Source organism: Oncorhynchus mykiss, chromosome 6 (assembly GCF_057628025.1).
Source record: "Oncorhynchus mykiss isolate SJ-2025 chromosome 6, ASM5762802v1, whole genome shotgun sequence".
Taxonomy (NCBI): domain Eukaryota; kingdom Metazoa; phylum Chordata; class Actinopteri; order Salmoniformes; family Salmonidae; genus Oncorhynchus; species Oncorhynchus mykiss.
The window spans coordinates 26,889,217-26,907,058 of record NC_143027.1 but is presented as its reverse complement, the minus strand read 5'-3'; the positions used below and the strand labels follow the sequence as shown (position 1 = coordinate 26,907,058).

At 41.5% G+C, this 17,842-nt stretch overlaps 1 protein-coding gene across 1 annotated transcript in view; it reads left to right on the top strand.

The window, feature by feature from the left end:
• Positions 1–3,584: 3,584 nt before the first annotated feature.
• The window catches only part of LOC110525621 (leucine-rich repeat transmembrane neuronal protein 4-like), a 66,201-nt gene continuing 51,943 nt past the window's right edge, over positions 3,585–17,842 (top strand). Inside the window, exons 1-2 of the mRNA XM_021605905.3 lie at positions 3,585–4,172; positions 14,660–16,229. Of these exons, the coding sequence (XP_021461580.1) occupies positions 4,169–4,172; positions 14,660–16,203 (1,548 nt within the window). The 5' untranslated portion in view covers positions 3,585–4,168 and the 3' untranslated portion in view covers positions 16,204–16,229. The remainder of the gene's footprint in view (positions 4,173–14,659; positions 16,230–17,842) is intronic.

Below are 17,842 nucleotides of genomic sequence, written 5' to 3'. Positions count from 1 at the left end.
TCAGAAAAAGAACAAAGTCCTTGTGAAGAAGTTCAAGAATAAAGGGAGACCTTCTTAAAAGGGAATTACAGTCTCAATACTGAACCAGTCATTCCTCAAGCACAAGTTGTCGGAGTAGCCCTCATTGCAATTAAAGTAAGCAAAAGTGTCAAAGTTTGAACCTCTCCCGGCAGCCCACCTAATTGCTGAGGTGGCTTGTTTCATCTAATAGTATTATTTGTATATTTCCATAATGTGTTACAGTGGGAATCATCCAGGACAGGTCTTTCCCTTGTTCAATTATTCAGGGCTCAGTCACAGACAGTCATTAAAGTTTCATGGGAGGCAATTTGGAGGCAGTGCTGGTTGCTTTAGAAAACAAAAAGCCCTCTCTGCCTTTGGAAGTGCATGTTGTGAACTTGTGACAGAGGTAAAATGAAATTCATAATTACATTTGTGGACTATTATTGACCCAGAAACTAAAAGGTGGAATTGTATGGTGACCAAATGTATTTGATTAGGTATGTCACTCAAAGTTCTTCTCAAATATAGCAAGTTTTTTAAGTTAACTAATTTGCTGTATGAGACTGAGGAACACATCCACAAAATAGTCAGGAGTTCTCAAGACAACATTTAATACTGATGCACACAAATAGATGCTCCAAAAAGTTTGTTTCCTTATAATTGTCAGATTTAGAAATGTATTCTTGCCAGTGCTTAAAAACTAAGAGGTAACATGCACACTTAGAAATAACACTTGTTTTGGGAAATACTAATATTACAAACATATTACTTTGATCATTCTGCATGCCTTGAATCCTCTTAACAGCAAAATCACATGCCCACATAAATATCCTTGAGTAGAAAATGGGTCATGTAAGATTTTTTTAGGGAGGTAATTAAAACTTTGAGTGTATGTGGCTTGACATGGGATAATACATACACAACAGCAGCTTACTGTAATACTTTGCTGGTAAAGATTAGGTTGGAAAATATCTGAATCTTCTAAATAAAAATTTGTTTTTAGAGATTACAAATATTTTACAAATAAAACGCAGTGCTCTAAATTGCTGACAGAAATCTTACCGAGATGGGAAAGGAAGTAAAAATGACATTCTTTCTCAATCAAGGACAGTTAAGTTGTTCAGTAGAATTGCAACAGCAATATTCAAACATGCACAGGCCAGGGACAGTGCATGACAGGCAGTCCTGGGCAGGCCAGTTTCTCTCATGAATTCACTGTTAAAGATGTTTGAAAATGTTTTGTAGGAGGACCATCATACTACATTTTCTTCTCTATTAAAGTCTGAATAAAAGTCAAGTCTGAATATGTTTATTCACATTTACTCCTACAATAGGTCTTGATATTGTTCCTTTAAGGCATGTTTTCACGTCAGTGGCTATTTTAAGGATTTTAGGCTTGCTCTATTCTTAGCGCCAACTCACACTGGTAGCATGACTACTTGCAGTGTTTTAATTTCCAATTGTCAGGGTATAAATATTCCATTTGCTCTGGGCTCCATTCCCAGAATAAGATGTGAATACATGAGCTGAATTAGACTTTTTAAAACCCTGTTTACCAAAATAAACTAAATGAACTAAAATGTGTTGGTTATTTGTCCCTTAAATTTTTATTACGTAAGTAAGTATTTAATGTTCCGAATGTGGTTATATGCAGGTGTAAAATGTGGATTTTGGACATTGCATTGTGATGGAACTCCATTCCTGGTTAATCCTCCAATGTAACAACTCTCTTTGGTCAACAGTCTATAACTTACTTTCTGCATTCATAAAACGCATGATGGCATCACAGTGTTATCCCTTGGGCTGTGCTGCCTGCCTAATGACTGAATTGGCTTGATTGGTGCCAACTGCAGTGTATTAGTGATGTGAGCTAAAGTGTACATTTTTGTAGTTAGTGTGGTCACTAAAAGGGCCACACCAGAAATGACTGAGCTTGAGTCAAAGTCCCATTAAGAGGTCATGAGGCAGCGTTTGTTTATTCATGACACATTTAAGTGAGTAAGTGCAAAGTGCAACAATGGCTGAGTAGTGGCCAAAAGTATGTGGACCCCCTTCAAATTGGTAGATGTGGCTATTTCAGCCACACTTGCTGACTGACAGGTGTATGAAATCGATCACACAGCCATGCAATCTCAGCTAGAGCTGCCCCGGTCAACTGTAAGTGCTGTTATTGTGAAGTGGAAACATCTAGGAGCAACAATGGCTCAGTCACAAAGTGGTAGGCCATACAAGCTCACAGAACGGGACTGCTGAGTACTGAAGCATGTAAAAATCATCTCAGTTGCAACACTCACTACCGTGTTCCAAACTGCCTCTGAAAGCAATGTCAGCACAACAACTGTTCGTTGTGCTGACATTGCAAGTCTACCAGTCTTATGGCACTTTCAAACCCATGAAATGGGTTTCCACGGCCGAGCAGCCGCACACAAGCCTAAGATCACCATGCGCAACGACAAGCGTCGGCTGGAGTAGTGTAACGCTCCCTCCGACGTTGGACTCAGAAGCAGTGGAAACGTGGTCTCTGGAGTGATCAATCACGCTTCACCATCTGGCAGTCTGACAGACGAATCTGGGTTTGGCGGCTGGCAGGAGAAAGCTACCTTCCCCAATGCATTGTGCCAACTGTAAACCTTGGTGGAGGAGAAGTAATGGTCTGGAGCTGTTTTTCATGGTTTGGGCTAGGCCCCTTGTGTTCCAGTGAAGGGAAATCTTAACGCTACAGCATACAATGACATTCTAGATGATTTTGTGCTTCCAACTTTGTGGCCACAGCTTAGGGAAGGCCCTTTTCTTTTTCATCATGACAATGCCCCATGCACAACGCGAGACCCATACAGAAATGGTTTGTCAAGATTGGTGTGGAAGAACTTGACTGGCCTGCACAGAGCCCTAACCTCAACCCCATCGAACACCTTTGGGATGAATTGGAACACCGGCTGCGAGCCAGGCCTAATCGCCCAACATCAGTGCGCAACCTCACGAATGCTCTTCTGGCTGAATGGAAGCAAGGCCCCACAGCAATGTTCCAGCATCTAGTGGAAAGCCTTCCCAGAAGAGTGGAGGCTGTTATCGCAGCAAAGGGCGGCCCAACTCCATATTAATGCCATTGATTTTGGAATGAGATGTTAGACAAGAAGGTGTCCGCATACTTTTGGTCATGTAGTGTATCTTTACTGTGCCTCTATGCCTTTTATTTCCTGCATGGTTTAAATGATGAATGGAACGGAATAAACGGCAGAACATATTGCATATGAAGAGAATTTCTACTGAAATTACTAGTGTAGCCTACACCTGATGCCTTTATTTCTTGATATATGGGCTAGATGCTTTTAGCCTTGGCTTTAAGTTTAAGCCTGCAACCTTATATACTTGCTGAAATCAATAAATAATCAGCAACGTTATGTTATTGTGTAGTAAGTAGCCTTACAGTTCATTGTTCAGACATAAAACATGGTCTATTCATTTTGTGTATATTCATCCATCCATTTGATGGCAACTGCTGGCACGCGTTATGGCCAGGAGAGGGCATCCTTAATAGCCTTGTCTGGCGAGGCTGAGCGCACTGGCAGTCGACAGAACTGTATAATTGTATGTATTTCTCTCATCAGGACCAGTTGCGACTAGACTATGGAGCGAAAACCTTTGCCAGTGATCTGCTTGGCTAAATCCCACCAACAAAAGCTTTAACTGGCGCTTGCTGACTGGATTACACGCTTGCTGCTCGGAATATCAGCGTATTTTGTTAGTTGATAGGCTATTAATTTGGCGTTTCTTGAGTTAAGTCACACATAGGCCTAAACTTATTTTCAAAGTGTATTTTTCCATGGGTGGAATTCTGTTTATGGGCTTTTTACATCATCATCTGTTAGAGTACAACGCTTTGCTTTGCTTATGTAATTGGAGTCGTGGTATGCAACTGCTATAAGGATACGAGCGCTAAATAAGGCTACTCCATACTTACAAGACTTTTGATCACAGCGGCAGGTGTGCACAGTGCAGTGCCTTTGGCTGTGGAGCAAATTGGCTGCACTGACTTCGTTGCATTGGTTAGTTGAGCAGTGTTGGTTATTTGTCCAACCAAATGAGGACTGCGCGTGACATGCGGGCTTTGGAGTCAAGCATCAGAAGGCTCTAACCTGTGGAAAGAAGCCGACAGCACGCAGACATGGGTATGTTGAAGACAATATGAAAGAATGTGTTCCATTTGCCCATATACATTGTGCTCATGTTAGGCAAGACAACAGCTCAGAGACGAAGGAATCACGTCATTGATTACATGATTGTGTCATAACCCATGTGTTATGTATTTCCTATGCTACTGGAATATATTGATAGGCCTATAATTTCTTCACAAAATAGAGAAAATCCCTAGAGGCATAATGCCATGCAGACCCTCACACATTGAACGGAACACCATTATCAATCTGCCGCATGCCAATACGAATGTGCCTCTGGGGTAGGCTAGGGTAGCAGCCTTTATGAAATTAGCCTACCAGGCAGACAGCAGGTTAGAAACGATCTTGTATCTCAAATGTCTTGCTATTAAGTTATAGCTTTTATAACTTTATTCCTTGTCTCGAGATGGTAACCAGAGCGAGGACAGACTATGGTCACTACACATAATACAGCTTTTATATATAATACCCTAGATAAATCGTTTTCACTTTGATCAACAGGTTTGCTATGTTTTTGGTTTTATCAGTGTCTGCCTTCATTGGATGATGTTTTGACACTGTTCTCCTGAGCATAATGCCCCAGCTAACAAATCTAGGAAGATATATCGTTTTTGTAATGTTACCCATAATGTTCCTCTAATGCATGAGTGTCCAGTTTTCCTTTTAGTTAGGGGAACATTCTATCTATGTTAGCAAAAACCTTCTGAGATTGTTTTGGTTGGTTCCCTTAATGTATGAGTGTCCAGTGTTCCTGTTAGAGGAACATTCTATCTATGTTAGCAAAAACCTGACATTTTTTGTTGTTGCATGTTTTGCTATTAAATTTAGAACATTTCACCAACCAAACATACACAGACCATGGTTGCCATGTTCCCAGAATATAAGATATACATTTTCTAGACACGTTTCTTGGGAAGTTGGAAGAACATTCATGTGTCCAGTTTTCTGAGGGTTGGGAGAATAGTCTATCAATGTCCCACCAAACATGGTTGTCATGTTCTCAGAATGTACAATTTAAATGTTCTCAACACGTTTCATAGGAACGTTGCATCAGTCGATAGGAAGTAGCCTAATGGTCCCAAATAAATGACCACCCCATACATATCATGCATTGTTACTGTTGCCAAGGCCATGATTGGTGAATCACTGATCCATTCATAGCTCGTTTTGTCTGTTGGCAAGGTTAGGGATACTCACACACAGTGCTTTTAACATAGTGTTTTCAACTTAGATATTTGACACACAATTACATTGTGCATGATCATTTATAGAGCAAATATTATTCTACATGTTGTCACCTAGGATTTGAACTCACAATCTCTTGGTTTACAGCATTCAGATCTTCCTGCTACGCTACTATGTCTATGTCATTTATCAGTTAATTTGACTATACTCTCTCATCATTGATTTGATTGACTTATTTCAACAATTAAGCGCTTTCTGTATTGTTATCTATTGTTGGTGGGGAACATTAAGCTGATTTAATGATACTCCTCAATCACTATGATCAATACAAGTTTTCTTGAGGGTACTTTTAACAGAGCTGAGATTTACTTTTAACAGAGCTGAGATTTACTTAATTCTATTATTTACACATATCAAGTTGTTTCACATCTACACAAGTGCTTAGGGAGTAGGGGTTAGGGTTTATTCTGGTTAGGGTCTAACTATACGGGTCCAATAAGCACATACCCTAGAGATATCCCTTATTGAGACAGTTGTTAGGGTGTTTGTCATTGGTGCTGGTGGCCTGGGTTCAAGACCTGCTAGGGGAGTCACCCTACACTCAGATTCTTAGCAATATATGCTAATAATGTCATTATTTGGCAACAGTTACAACACACTTATCTGATCTAATTCAAATTTGTTTCTCATTGAAAGATGGGAATCGGTAGAATTCTAGATAGCTGAGCATCTCAAAGAGAACTCTATCTTCTTTTTGAAATCCACACCACACATACTATGTAGAACTAACGCGTGTCTCTCATTAGGAATCACATCAGCTCTCCTCATTGCATTTCCAGTGGCATGTATTAATGGATGCCAAGGGAAGCCAGGCTTCCCCCAAAAATGTACCAAGAAAAAAATGAACAAACTGATTTATTATTTAGTCTCTCTGTGTTTCATAAATTTCCTTCAATTCACAAGTGGCTGAATGTATCTCACCAGAGAAAGCATCTGAGCAAATGAAACAGCCCCCCTCTGTCTCAGTATGTGTAGCGTATGTATCTGATGCTGTTTGGTCAAAAAGAGAATGCCATTATTGCCGCGAGTAGCATTGACTGCAAGGGAAGCCAGCGACCATTTGGCCTCCCTTGATAAAAAATAAAAATAATAATAGCCAATCAGTGTTGAGATAAACTGGGTGAGCTCAGCTGTGAATGGTCCTGGTGCACCAAAACAAGTGTCAAGGAAAGACAGTTTGTATTTGGCTTCAGACCAATCACATCAAAAGCCAAACGTCATTGACAGAACAAAAATTTGAATTGTTACATCTCGTGGTGTTGTTGTCCTCCGGTGGCTAGCTAGCTAGCTAAAATTGTCTCTTTCCTAAGTCAGCCATGGATGGAGATAGGGATTTAGTCTGAGCAATTATTATAATTACGATTCTGATCCAACTATAAATTCGACATGTAGCTAGATGTAGTATGCTAATGTTAATTAGATGGCCTGGGGTATCATTGCCCATGAAAGGAAGTTAGGCTAGCAAACAAGCATTTTAGCTAGGTAGCCTAGGACAACATAAAACTAGAATTGTGTACTATAGCTTGTTTCCGGTCACAGGTTCAGGAATGGCTGAAAAAAAATCACCAAATGTATCTACAATGAACCCTACAAATAGCACTGTTGTGAGCCATAGTCAATCAATCAACCAAAAAACTGTACTTTTAGTAAAAATATATCTTTAACCTAGAATCTGTTGATACTATGTAACTAGACCAGTTCAGAATGTATGTGAAACATCACAGAACAGTTGAAAAATATGGCACATGGAAATCATAAACAGGCGGTTTATGGAGATAGGCGGGATGGACTGAGAGTAGCTGAGGGGTGTGTTTAAAAGTTCATGTTGTATAATAGTTATGGCTGAAAACATGATGTATATTGTATAAGTACTATCTATCCAGATGTAATGTATATCAAAAAATCAAATTACTTTATTCTTGCTATGTAACTACTGTAAAAAAATATATAAAAAAACATGTACAGTATGTAAATGTGTGTAGAATGTTCAAACAAGGTACTTTTTTTTACTTTGAAAGGCCCCAAAAATAATAATAATAATAGTAATACAAAATATAAAACCATTTAGACAAAATGAAAGAAGAGGATGGCATCGGCGTTTTTCTACAAGTAGGGAGAGTCAACATGTTTTTTCTACACACACGCACATGCAGGCACACACACACACAGAAATCAGTACCATGGACAGCCAACATCATACACTGCTCAAAAAAATAAAGGGAACACTAAAATAACACATCCTAGATCTGAATGAATGAAATATTCTTATTAAATACTTTTTTCTTTACATAGTTGAATGTGCTGACAACAAAATCACACAAATTATCAATGGAAATCAAATGTATCAACCCATGGAGGTCTGGATTTGGAGTCACGCTCAAAATTAAAGTGGAAAACCACACTACAGGCTGATCCAACTTTGATGTAATGTCCTTAAAAGAAGTCAAAATGAGGCTCAGTAGTGTGTGTGGCCTCCACGTGCCTGTATGACCTCACTACAACACCTGGGCATGCTCCTGATGAGGTGGCGGATGGTCTCCTGAGGGATCTCCTCCCAGACCTGGACTAAAGCATCCGCCAACTCCTGGACAGTCTGTGGTGCAACAGTCTGTTGGTGCGACAGTCTGTTGGTGGATGGAGCGAGACATGATGTCCCAGCTGTGCTCAATTGGATTCAGGTCTGGGGAACGGGCGGGCCAGTCCATAGCATCAATGCCTTCCTCTTGCAGGGACTGCTGACACACTCCAGCCACATATGGTCTCACAAGGGTTCTGAGGATCTCATCTCGGTACCTAATGGCAGTCAGGCTACCTCTGGCGAGCACATGGAGGCCCCCCAAAGAAATGCCACCCCACACCATGACTGACCCACCGCCAAACCGGTCATGCTGGAGGATGTTGCAGGCAGCAGAACGTTCTCCACGGCGTCTCCAGACTCTGTCACGTCTGTCACATGTGCTCAGTGTGAACCTGCTTTCATCTGTGAAGAGCACAGGGTGCCAGTGGCGAATTTGCCAATCTTGGTGTTCTCTGGCAAATGCCAAACGTCCTGCACGGTGTTGGGCTGTAAGCACAACCCCCACCTGTGGACGCCGGGGCCTCATACCACCCTCATGGAGTCTGTTTCTGACCGTTTGAGCAGACACATGCACATTTGTGGCCTGCTGGAGGTCATTTTGCAGGGCTCTGGCAGTGCTCCTCCTGCTCCTCCTTGCACAAAGGCGGAGGTAGCGGTCCTGCTGCTGGGTTGTTGCCCTCCTACGGCCTCCTCCACATCTCCTGATGTACTGGCCTGTCTCCTGGTAGCGCCTCCATGCTCTGGACACTACGCTGACAGACAGAGCAAACCTTCTTGCCACAGCTCGCATTGATGTGCCATCCTGGATGAGCTGCACTACCTGAGCCACTTGTGTGGGTTGTAGACTCCGTCTCAAGCTACCACTAGAGTGAAAGCACCGCCAGCATTCAAAAGTGACCAAAACATCAGCCAGGAAGCATAGGAACTGAGAACCACTCCTTTATTGGGGGTGTCTTGCTAATTGCCTATAATTTCCACTTGTTGTCTATTCCATTTGCACAACAGCATGTGACATTTATTGTCAATCAGTGTTGCTTCCTAAGTGGACAGTTTGATTTCACAGAAGTGTGATTGACTTGGAGTGACATTGTGTTGTTTAAGTGTTCCCTTTATTTTTTTGAGCAGTGTATTTATCTTACGTTGATTGGACACTAAATTGTTTTTGGTATCTTTTAGTTGTCGCTGTTTTAGACTAAGCATAGGTGATTAGATGATGTTGCAATGGTGCTGAAATAGTGGAGGCAGCTCCTGTTTTCTTTGCAACTTGCGGTAACTCTCCGTGGTTCTAAATAAATAGTTGTTTAGTTGTCTGAAAATGTTGGAAACATTACCTTGCTTGACCATGCTGTAGGTCATGTAACTGTTTGTTCAATGCAATATGTTTTATGCACTTGGGACAAATCACAGACATCACAATATGTTAAAGGGGGCAATCTGCAGTTGAACATCCATTCTTGAACTTGTAAATGCATGATATAGATGGTATGTGGTGTGGATGTCAAGAAGACAATGGAAAGATGCTCAGCTATATAGAATTAATAAATATTGATCATTCATGAAAGGTAGTGGAAATGTGGTCATAATTCGTGCTCAAGGGGTAATCCTACATATTCCAATCTTTCAACGAGACACTCATTTGAAATAGATCAGATGAGTGTGTTGTAACTGTTGCCAAATAATGACATTAATATAAATTGCTAAGAATGTGACATTAAGAGGATTCCCCTACCGGATCTCAATCCCAGGCTATCAGCACCAATGACGAGCTCCCTAACCACTCTCCCAATAAGGGATATCTCTAGTGCATGTGCTTATTGGGCTAGTATAGTTAGGCCCTGTCCAGAGGAAACCCTAACGCAGGTGTTCGCAAACGATATTTGAAAATTCTTGCGACCCCAACCATGTTATTAACAGCCAATGTTTACTTTTTTAATTGGGGCTATCGCAGTCAATTGCAAAACAGTATTTCTGATTGTATTCTGAACTCACCATCATATACTTTTAATGTGGGGCTATGACAATCAATTGCAAATTAGTCTGACATATTTATCTTATCTTACCACCACTAATGAGATGGGTGTGCTTGATGCATGTTGCGTCGGAGCTTCTCAAAGTCAGGAGGCGTGGTCGACATTCAACCTGGATCTATATTTATTTTTTATGCAGACGAGAGCACTGAATGAGCATTCCATAAGTTTTAATGCTTGGAGGGAAACGGCACAGTATTCTCTTTGAGTCAGGAACCAAAGCTGTTCCGTAGTGACCCGTGAATGGGTTGTCTGCAGCATTCAGTCACATGACAGCTCGATCAGCTGTTCGATTTCACTTACCAGCATGTCAACTGAGCCAGGATTCCAGTCAGGTGGATTTAGCTGATTCGGTCACTCATCTGTAGAATGTGTTGGTATTTCCCCTGCATGCTTGGGTTCAGTTTGTTGAGTTTCCCAAATATGTCTGTTACCTAGGCAAGGAGACACATTTCTTTTCATTACACAGAAAGTCTACTAAGACTGTTTTTTTTACATCCATTGCGGATGACAACAGCTCCTCTCAATTTGAAAAATATTTCCAACACTCCCCCTCTCGGTGTGAAAATAGAACATCTGATCCCATATCTCCACATAGTTTTGCGAACAGGCGTGTGCAATGTAGTTTACAATCAAAGTTACGTTCTGAATATCTCAGAGTTTTGCACTCAGCTCTTTTTCCACCCGTTTCTCTCGGTGTATCCATTATAGATAAGTGGGTGTAACATACATACATACATGCGTCCATATGGCAGAGGGAGACACATTCATAACTAGAGTGCAGAGGACTGCCAGCCGTCCCGTGATAGATGGAGTTTTTGAGTCGTTCAGTCAGTTGCCTTTTGATTACTAGCTATAGCATCAATTCTTAGTTTCACAGGGTTATCTGACAAAGGTTTTGATGTGAGTTCCTGTGCCTCTACCTCCCCATACATTGTTTTCATAATATCAATTGCAGCTGATAATATCAAAGTCTCTGTAATAGTGTGTGGTTTCATAGCTTAGTCATTCACCAAATGATTGAAGTGCAGCCTTTTCCCACAATCTAAGGGCATTCTCTGGTTGAATTTTAACTTATTAGGCTTGTCAGTTAAGAACAAATTGTTATTTACAATGACAGCCTATGAACAGTGGGTTAACTGCCTTGTTTAGGGGCAGAACGACAGATTTTTACCTTGTCAGCTCAGGGATTCGATCAAGAAACCTTTCGGTTACTGGCCCAACGCTCTAACCACTAGGCTAACTGCCACCCTGGCCGCCACAATCACCCGACCTCAACCTATTTGAGATGGTTTGGGATGAGTTGGACCGCAGAGTGAAGGAAAAGCAGCCAGATTTGAATAATTTAGATTTTTAAGGTTAACCACATTACAATGATTTTGAGAGACAAAGACCATATTATTTTTTTAAAGTAAAGATTTTTAACCAGGATTTTGGAAATGCTCCCGCAATCCCATTTTAATATCAGGTGACCCCACATGGGATCGCGACTCCTAGTTTGGGAACCGCTGCCCTAACCCCTCCTCCCATAGGCACTTGTGTATATCTGAAACAACTTGATAGGTGTAAGCAATAGGGTGAATGTGCTGAGTAAATCTCAGCTCTGTTAAAAGTACACTCAAGAAAATATTTTATTCATGAGTATCATTAAAACAGGTTAACATGCCCCACCGACATCAGACAACAATATAGAAAGCTTTTAAATAGCTGAAATAAGTAAATAAAATCATTGAAGTGAGAATAATCAGAGTAATTTATACAGTACCTTACACAGGCATGGTGGTATAGCAGGACTCAGGAAGATCGAAGTAATGTGAACCGAGAGGTTGTGAGTTCAAATTCCAGGTGAGGACATGTTGAATAATAATTTCGGATTAATTGAACGCGCACAATGTTATCATGTGTGTCAAATATGTCAATTGAAAACACTGTATCTTAAAAGCATTGTGTGTGAGTATCCCTAACATTGCCAAGAGACAAAGAACTATGAGTGGTTCACCAATCAGGGCCTTGATGGGCTTGGTAACATGACATGATGTATAATGATCTTTTTTGGACACATTTTTGCAACGTTCCCATGAAACTTGTCTAGAACATGAATATCTTATGTTCTGAGAACATGGCAACCATGTTCTGTGTATGTTTGGTGGGATATTGACGGAATATTCTCCTAACCCTCAGAAAACTGGACACAAATGTTTTTGCAACGTTCCCATGAAACTTGTGTAGAACATGAATATCTTATGTTCTGAGAACATGGTAACCACGTTCTTGGTAAGTTATATTTGACATTAAGAGACATTGGTCTCTTGGAAACATCACAGGAACATTTCTATGAAAACGTTAGTTCATGACCAAATTAGACTCTAAAGGGAACGTTGTGGGTAAAAAAAAATCCAGGGCATTGTGTTACATAGAGACAGAGAAATGAACGGGGCAAGAGAATCATGGGCTGATTCTTATGGCTTTTTCTGTAGAATTGCCAACCAGAAACATAGCCTAGCCTACCACTGACTCTTTAGTCTTTTTCTGTAGAATTGCCAACCAGAAACATAGCCTAGCCTACCACTGACTCTTTAGTCTTTTTCTGTCTCAGTTTTTATTTGCATTTATGCATACATCGTTCACAGTCCCACAACTGGGCTGCCCAATTGTTTTTCAGATACCTCTCTTGCCCCATGATATAGTACTCCACTAAATGTCCAATTACTGCAATGAAAGTATTATGATATGTGAGACGGAAGTTCACCACTTTTATAACAGCTTTTATGCCACATAGACTTCTTGTGGCTTGAGCTCACATGCATGGGTCACTAATAGATTTTCTCAAATTACAAATCCCCATCAATTCTCTTTTAATTTACAAATATTACTGCTTGGCCATTTTAATAGTAGTTCATTCCAAAAAAAACTCAAGAGCATGATTCCTTTATAGCTGCTAGACCTCTTGAACTACTAACCTTCAATATTACCTCACATTACTCTCAATATCACCCACAGGAATACAACATTGATGGATGTGATTGCTAATTAATCTATAAAAGCACACCAGCAGCTGAACTATTGCAGCATGCAGCTTTTGTATTTATACTGAACAAAAATATAAACTCAACATGCAGCAATTTCAAAGATTTTGCTGAGTTACTGTTCATAAAAGGAAATCAGTCAATTTAAATAAATTCATTAGGCCCTAATCTATGAATTTCACATGACTGGAAATACAGATATGCATCTGTTGGTCACATATACCTTTTTAAATAGGTAGGGGTGTGGATCAGAAAACCAGTCAGCATCTGTCGTGACCACCATTTGCCTCATGAAGCGGGACACATCCTTCACATCCTCGCGTAGAGTTGATCAGGCTGTTGATTGTGGCATGTGGAATGTTGTCTCACTCCTCCTGAATGGCTGTGTGAAGTTGTCGGATATTGGCAGGAACTGGAGAATGCTGTCGTACCTGTCTATCCAGATCATCCCAAACTTGCTCAATGGGTGACATGGCTGGAAAGTATGCAGGCCATGGAAGAACTGGGACATTTTCAGCTTCCAGGAATTGTGTACAGATCCTTACGACATGGGCCGAAACATGAGGTGATGTGGCGGATGAATGGCACGACAATGGGCCTCGGGATCTTGTCACGGTATCTCTGTGCATTCATATTGCCATCGATAAATGCAATTGTGTTCTCTGTCCCTAGTTTATGCCTGCCCATACCTTAACCCCACCGTCACCATGGGGCACTCTGTTCACAACGTTGACATCAGCAAACCGCTCACCCACTTGACACCATACACGTGGTCTGCGGTTGTGAGGCCGGTTGAACGTACTACAAAATTCTCTGAAGCAGGTTGGAAGCAGCTTATGGTAGAGACTTTAACATTATATCCTCTGACAACAGCTCTGGTGGACATTCCTGCAGTCAGCATGCCAATTGAACACTTGTGTGACACTTGTGTGACAAAAATGCACATTTTAGAGTGGCCTTTAATTGCCCCCAGCGCAAGGTGCACCTGTGTAATGATCATGCTGTTTCATCAGCTTCTTGATATGCCACACCTGTCAGATGGATGGATTATCTTGCCAAAGGAGAAATGCTCGCTGACAGGGATGTTAACAAATTTGTTCAGAAGATTTGAGAGAAATAAGCTTTTTGTGAGTATGGAATATTTCTGGGATCTTTTATTTCAGCTCATGAAACATGGGACCAACACTGTACATGTTGCGTTTATATTTTTGTTCAGTGTAAGTTAGATGTTTTACCACACAGTACCACTCTCCACTATTCCCCTAAACAACCCCTAGGTACGGGGCTTTCATTCAGATCAGTGTTTCTCAACCTCTGACCGTGGATAGGCACTGGTCCCTGGGATGAAACCGATTTATTCTCATCTCAAGTGCTAGTTTGAATGTAAGCGGTTCTAGAAGCGGGAAGGACTATAGCCTGCTGGTCCCCTAAAACAAGTTGATAAAGCTTGTTTAAGAAAATAGTGCAGAAAATTTGATAACATTTTCCCTCCCACTTCATTCATAGTGTCAACATGTTTATTCTCAGCATGATCATTTAAAACAGATACTGACATAAACATATACACTTTTTGAGTGTCCTTATCTTTTTTCCCCATGTCTGCAGGATCCCTGATGCGACGTAGATGGTTCATGATCCCATTGTTGGTGCAGGGCTGGCTGCTAGCGTCTCCAATCAGTGAGCGAGCCTGTCCTCAAAGCTGTAGATGTGATGGGAAAATAGTATACTGTGAGTCCAATGCCTTCCGGGATGTGCCAAACAATGTGTCTGTGGGATGCCAGGGCCTCTCTCTGCGCTACAACAGTTTAGTGAATCTCAGAGCTAGTCAGTTCGCAGGCCTCAGTCAGCTTGTTTGGCTTTATCTCGACCACAACTACATTAACACAGTGGACAGCCAAGCCTTCCATGGGGTACGGAGGCTCAAGGAGTTGATTCTCAGCTCTAACAAGATCACACAGCTACAAAACAACACTTTCCATACTGTCCCTAACTTACGCAATCTTGACCTTTCTTACAACAAGCTGCAGGCCCTCCAGCCCAGTCAATTTCAGGGCATGCGGAAGTTGCTTAGTCTCCACTTGCGGTCTAACTCCCTGAAAACTGTCCCAATGCGTGTTTTTCAGGATTTGCGCAATTTGGAGTTCCTCGATCTAGGCTACAATCGATTGCGAAGCCTGACTCGAAATGCTTTTGCTGGGCTGCTCAAGTTGATCGAGCTTCATTTGGAACACAATCAATTCTCAAAGATCAACTTCTCTCACTTTCCCCGCCTCACCAACCTGCGGGCACTCTATTTGCAATGGAACCGAATTAAGTCAATAAACCAGGGTCTAACCTGGACGTGGACGTCCTTGCAAAAACTGGACCTTTCTGGAAATGAACTGCAAGTTGTGGATGCCAGTACGTACCAATGTCTCCCCAACCTACAGACCCTGAACTTGGACTCCAATAAGCTTCGCAACATGTCCCAGGAGACAGTGGATGCCTGGATCTCCCTCACCACCATCAGCCTAGCTGGTAATGTGTGGTACTGTAGCCCTACCATCTGCCCCTTAGTGGCCTGGCTGAGGAACTTCAAGGGGAACAAGGAGACCACTATGATTTGTGCTGGGCCTAAGGAGGCCCAAGGAGAGAAAGTGATCGATGCAGTAGAGACATTTAGTATCTGTAAGGTCACTCCCACCACCCCTTTTGTCTCAACCACAGCCTCCCTCAACATCCCATCTCAGCCTGAGCTCCTGCCCCTTCCCACGTTGTCTCGGGTTGAAGAGGAGTTGACTCGCAGTGCTACGACCATTCCGTCTCCTTCAGGGGTCTCCCCTACCACCCCAGAGCAAGACTTTGAGTATGTGTCTCTCCATAAGATTATTGCTGGCTGTGTGGCACTTTTCCTGTCGGTGGCTATAATTCTCCTGGTTATTTATGTGTCCTGGAAGCGCTACCCCAACAGCATTAAGCAGCTCCAGCAGCGCTCCATGGTCAAAAAGCAGCAAAAGAATGTGCGGGAAACAGAAAGCACTCTCAGCTCACCTCTGCAAGAGTATTATGTGGACTACAAACCTGCAAACTCTGCAACTATGGATGTGCTGGTTAATGGGACTGGACCCTACACATACACAATCTCAGGCTCCAGAGAATGTGAGGTATGATCCATTTCCACTGCGGGGCACCAGAGGTAAATTTCTCAGTGATTTTGGGGATAAAAATATATTTTACATTATCCTCTTGCTCTGTTTGTTTGTTGGATAGGAAATATGAGTCAATGCATTGTGACTTGAGTCATAACATGCCAGGCTAGTTCAGATCCATTTGTAAACCCAGATCATGTTGTAAAGTACAGTATGCCTCTTTCAGTCAAAAAATAAGCATCATGAATTGATTAAGAGAGAGTGAAGCTTGAGCTTTCCTGCACTCCTGTTTGAATATATATCTTACTGTAGGCAAAATAGAATGATTTTTTTTTTTTTTTTACATACCATATCAAGTCACTGTGCAGTGAGTCTTTGCCTATCGTGTATATTCGCTACAACAGCAAACATTGCCGATGGCTTTTTTATGTGGTAAAATGTCACTATTGTCTTATTTGAACCCTCTCACTCTCTTACTTACTATCTTGATTGTGATAAATTGACAGAGGCTATACCTTTATCACCTCTCGGGTGTAATGGCTTGTATATTACATGACATTAAAGCTCAGTAAAGGTATTGAATTATCAAGTACAGGAGATCCTCAGTAGAGGATAAGTTCGATCTAAAGTATTATCTCAAACCTGGCCTCTCTCTCTCTATGCCTCTTTCATTAGATGTTTCTGGTTCTAGCCAAAGAGGTGCAAAACCAGGCAGGTTTTTGTTGACAATGTAGTACCACAGTAAGCAGATGCCCTTGATGTTGTAAGACTGCAATCAGGCTGTTTTCTTACAGTTTATAAACAGGACATTGGAAGTCTGCATTGGAGATCTGACACTGAGTGGTTTAGAACTGAGTAACAGAGGAATGTATACTGTAAAGCAGTGTTTCCCAACCAGGGTTACTACAGGGGGTACTTGAGATGACTCATGAGACCATAGGACTACTGGTAAGATGCACATGGTACTTCAGGGGTACTCCGGGCAGAGCAATATTCAGTTTGTGGTACAATAACCGAAAAAGGTTGGACACTACTGAGGTAGAGGTAGAAGGGAAAGGCAGAGAAGGAAAGTGGAAACAAGGTTCATGGACTAGAAAGGTTTTCCCTTTACTACTTTTACCCTTTAACATATCACAACTATTTTATCCAACCACCTGTGTTTCCTCTGATGTCTCTCAAAGCCTCATTTGATAAAGATTAAGCGGATTTATGGTCATCAGTTCATTGATTTGTTTCCCAGCCAAAATAATTATTGGAAAGAGAGGGGACATTGCGTAATTGCGCCACCAGATGAAAAAAACACAGGGAGCCCCAGCAGATCTCATACTGTTAAGCTTTACAAATTGAGCATAACAATAATGTGAACTGATATTATGGCCCTCTGGCCCCCTTAATTACAAGCCATCTAATCAGATTAAGCCAGTCTATTTCGCACATTTTACCTTACAACTGCAGTATTACAGTATACCATACATTGAAATAATACTTATCAAAAGTAAAGCAATGGCATTCATATTTTGACCACTGAAGATGGAAATTCATGCTGCATAGCTTCTTTTTACATGACCATTTCTCAGGGCCACAGACAGATGCTAAGGTGTTGAGGGAGGAAGTCGCACAGAAATACTTATTGATTTGCCCATGCTTAATTAGGCACTTT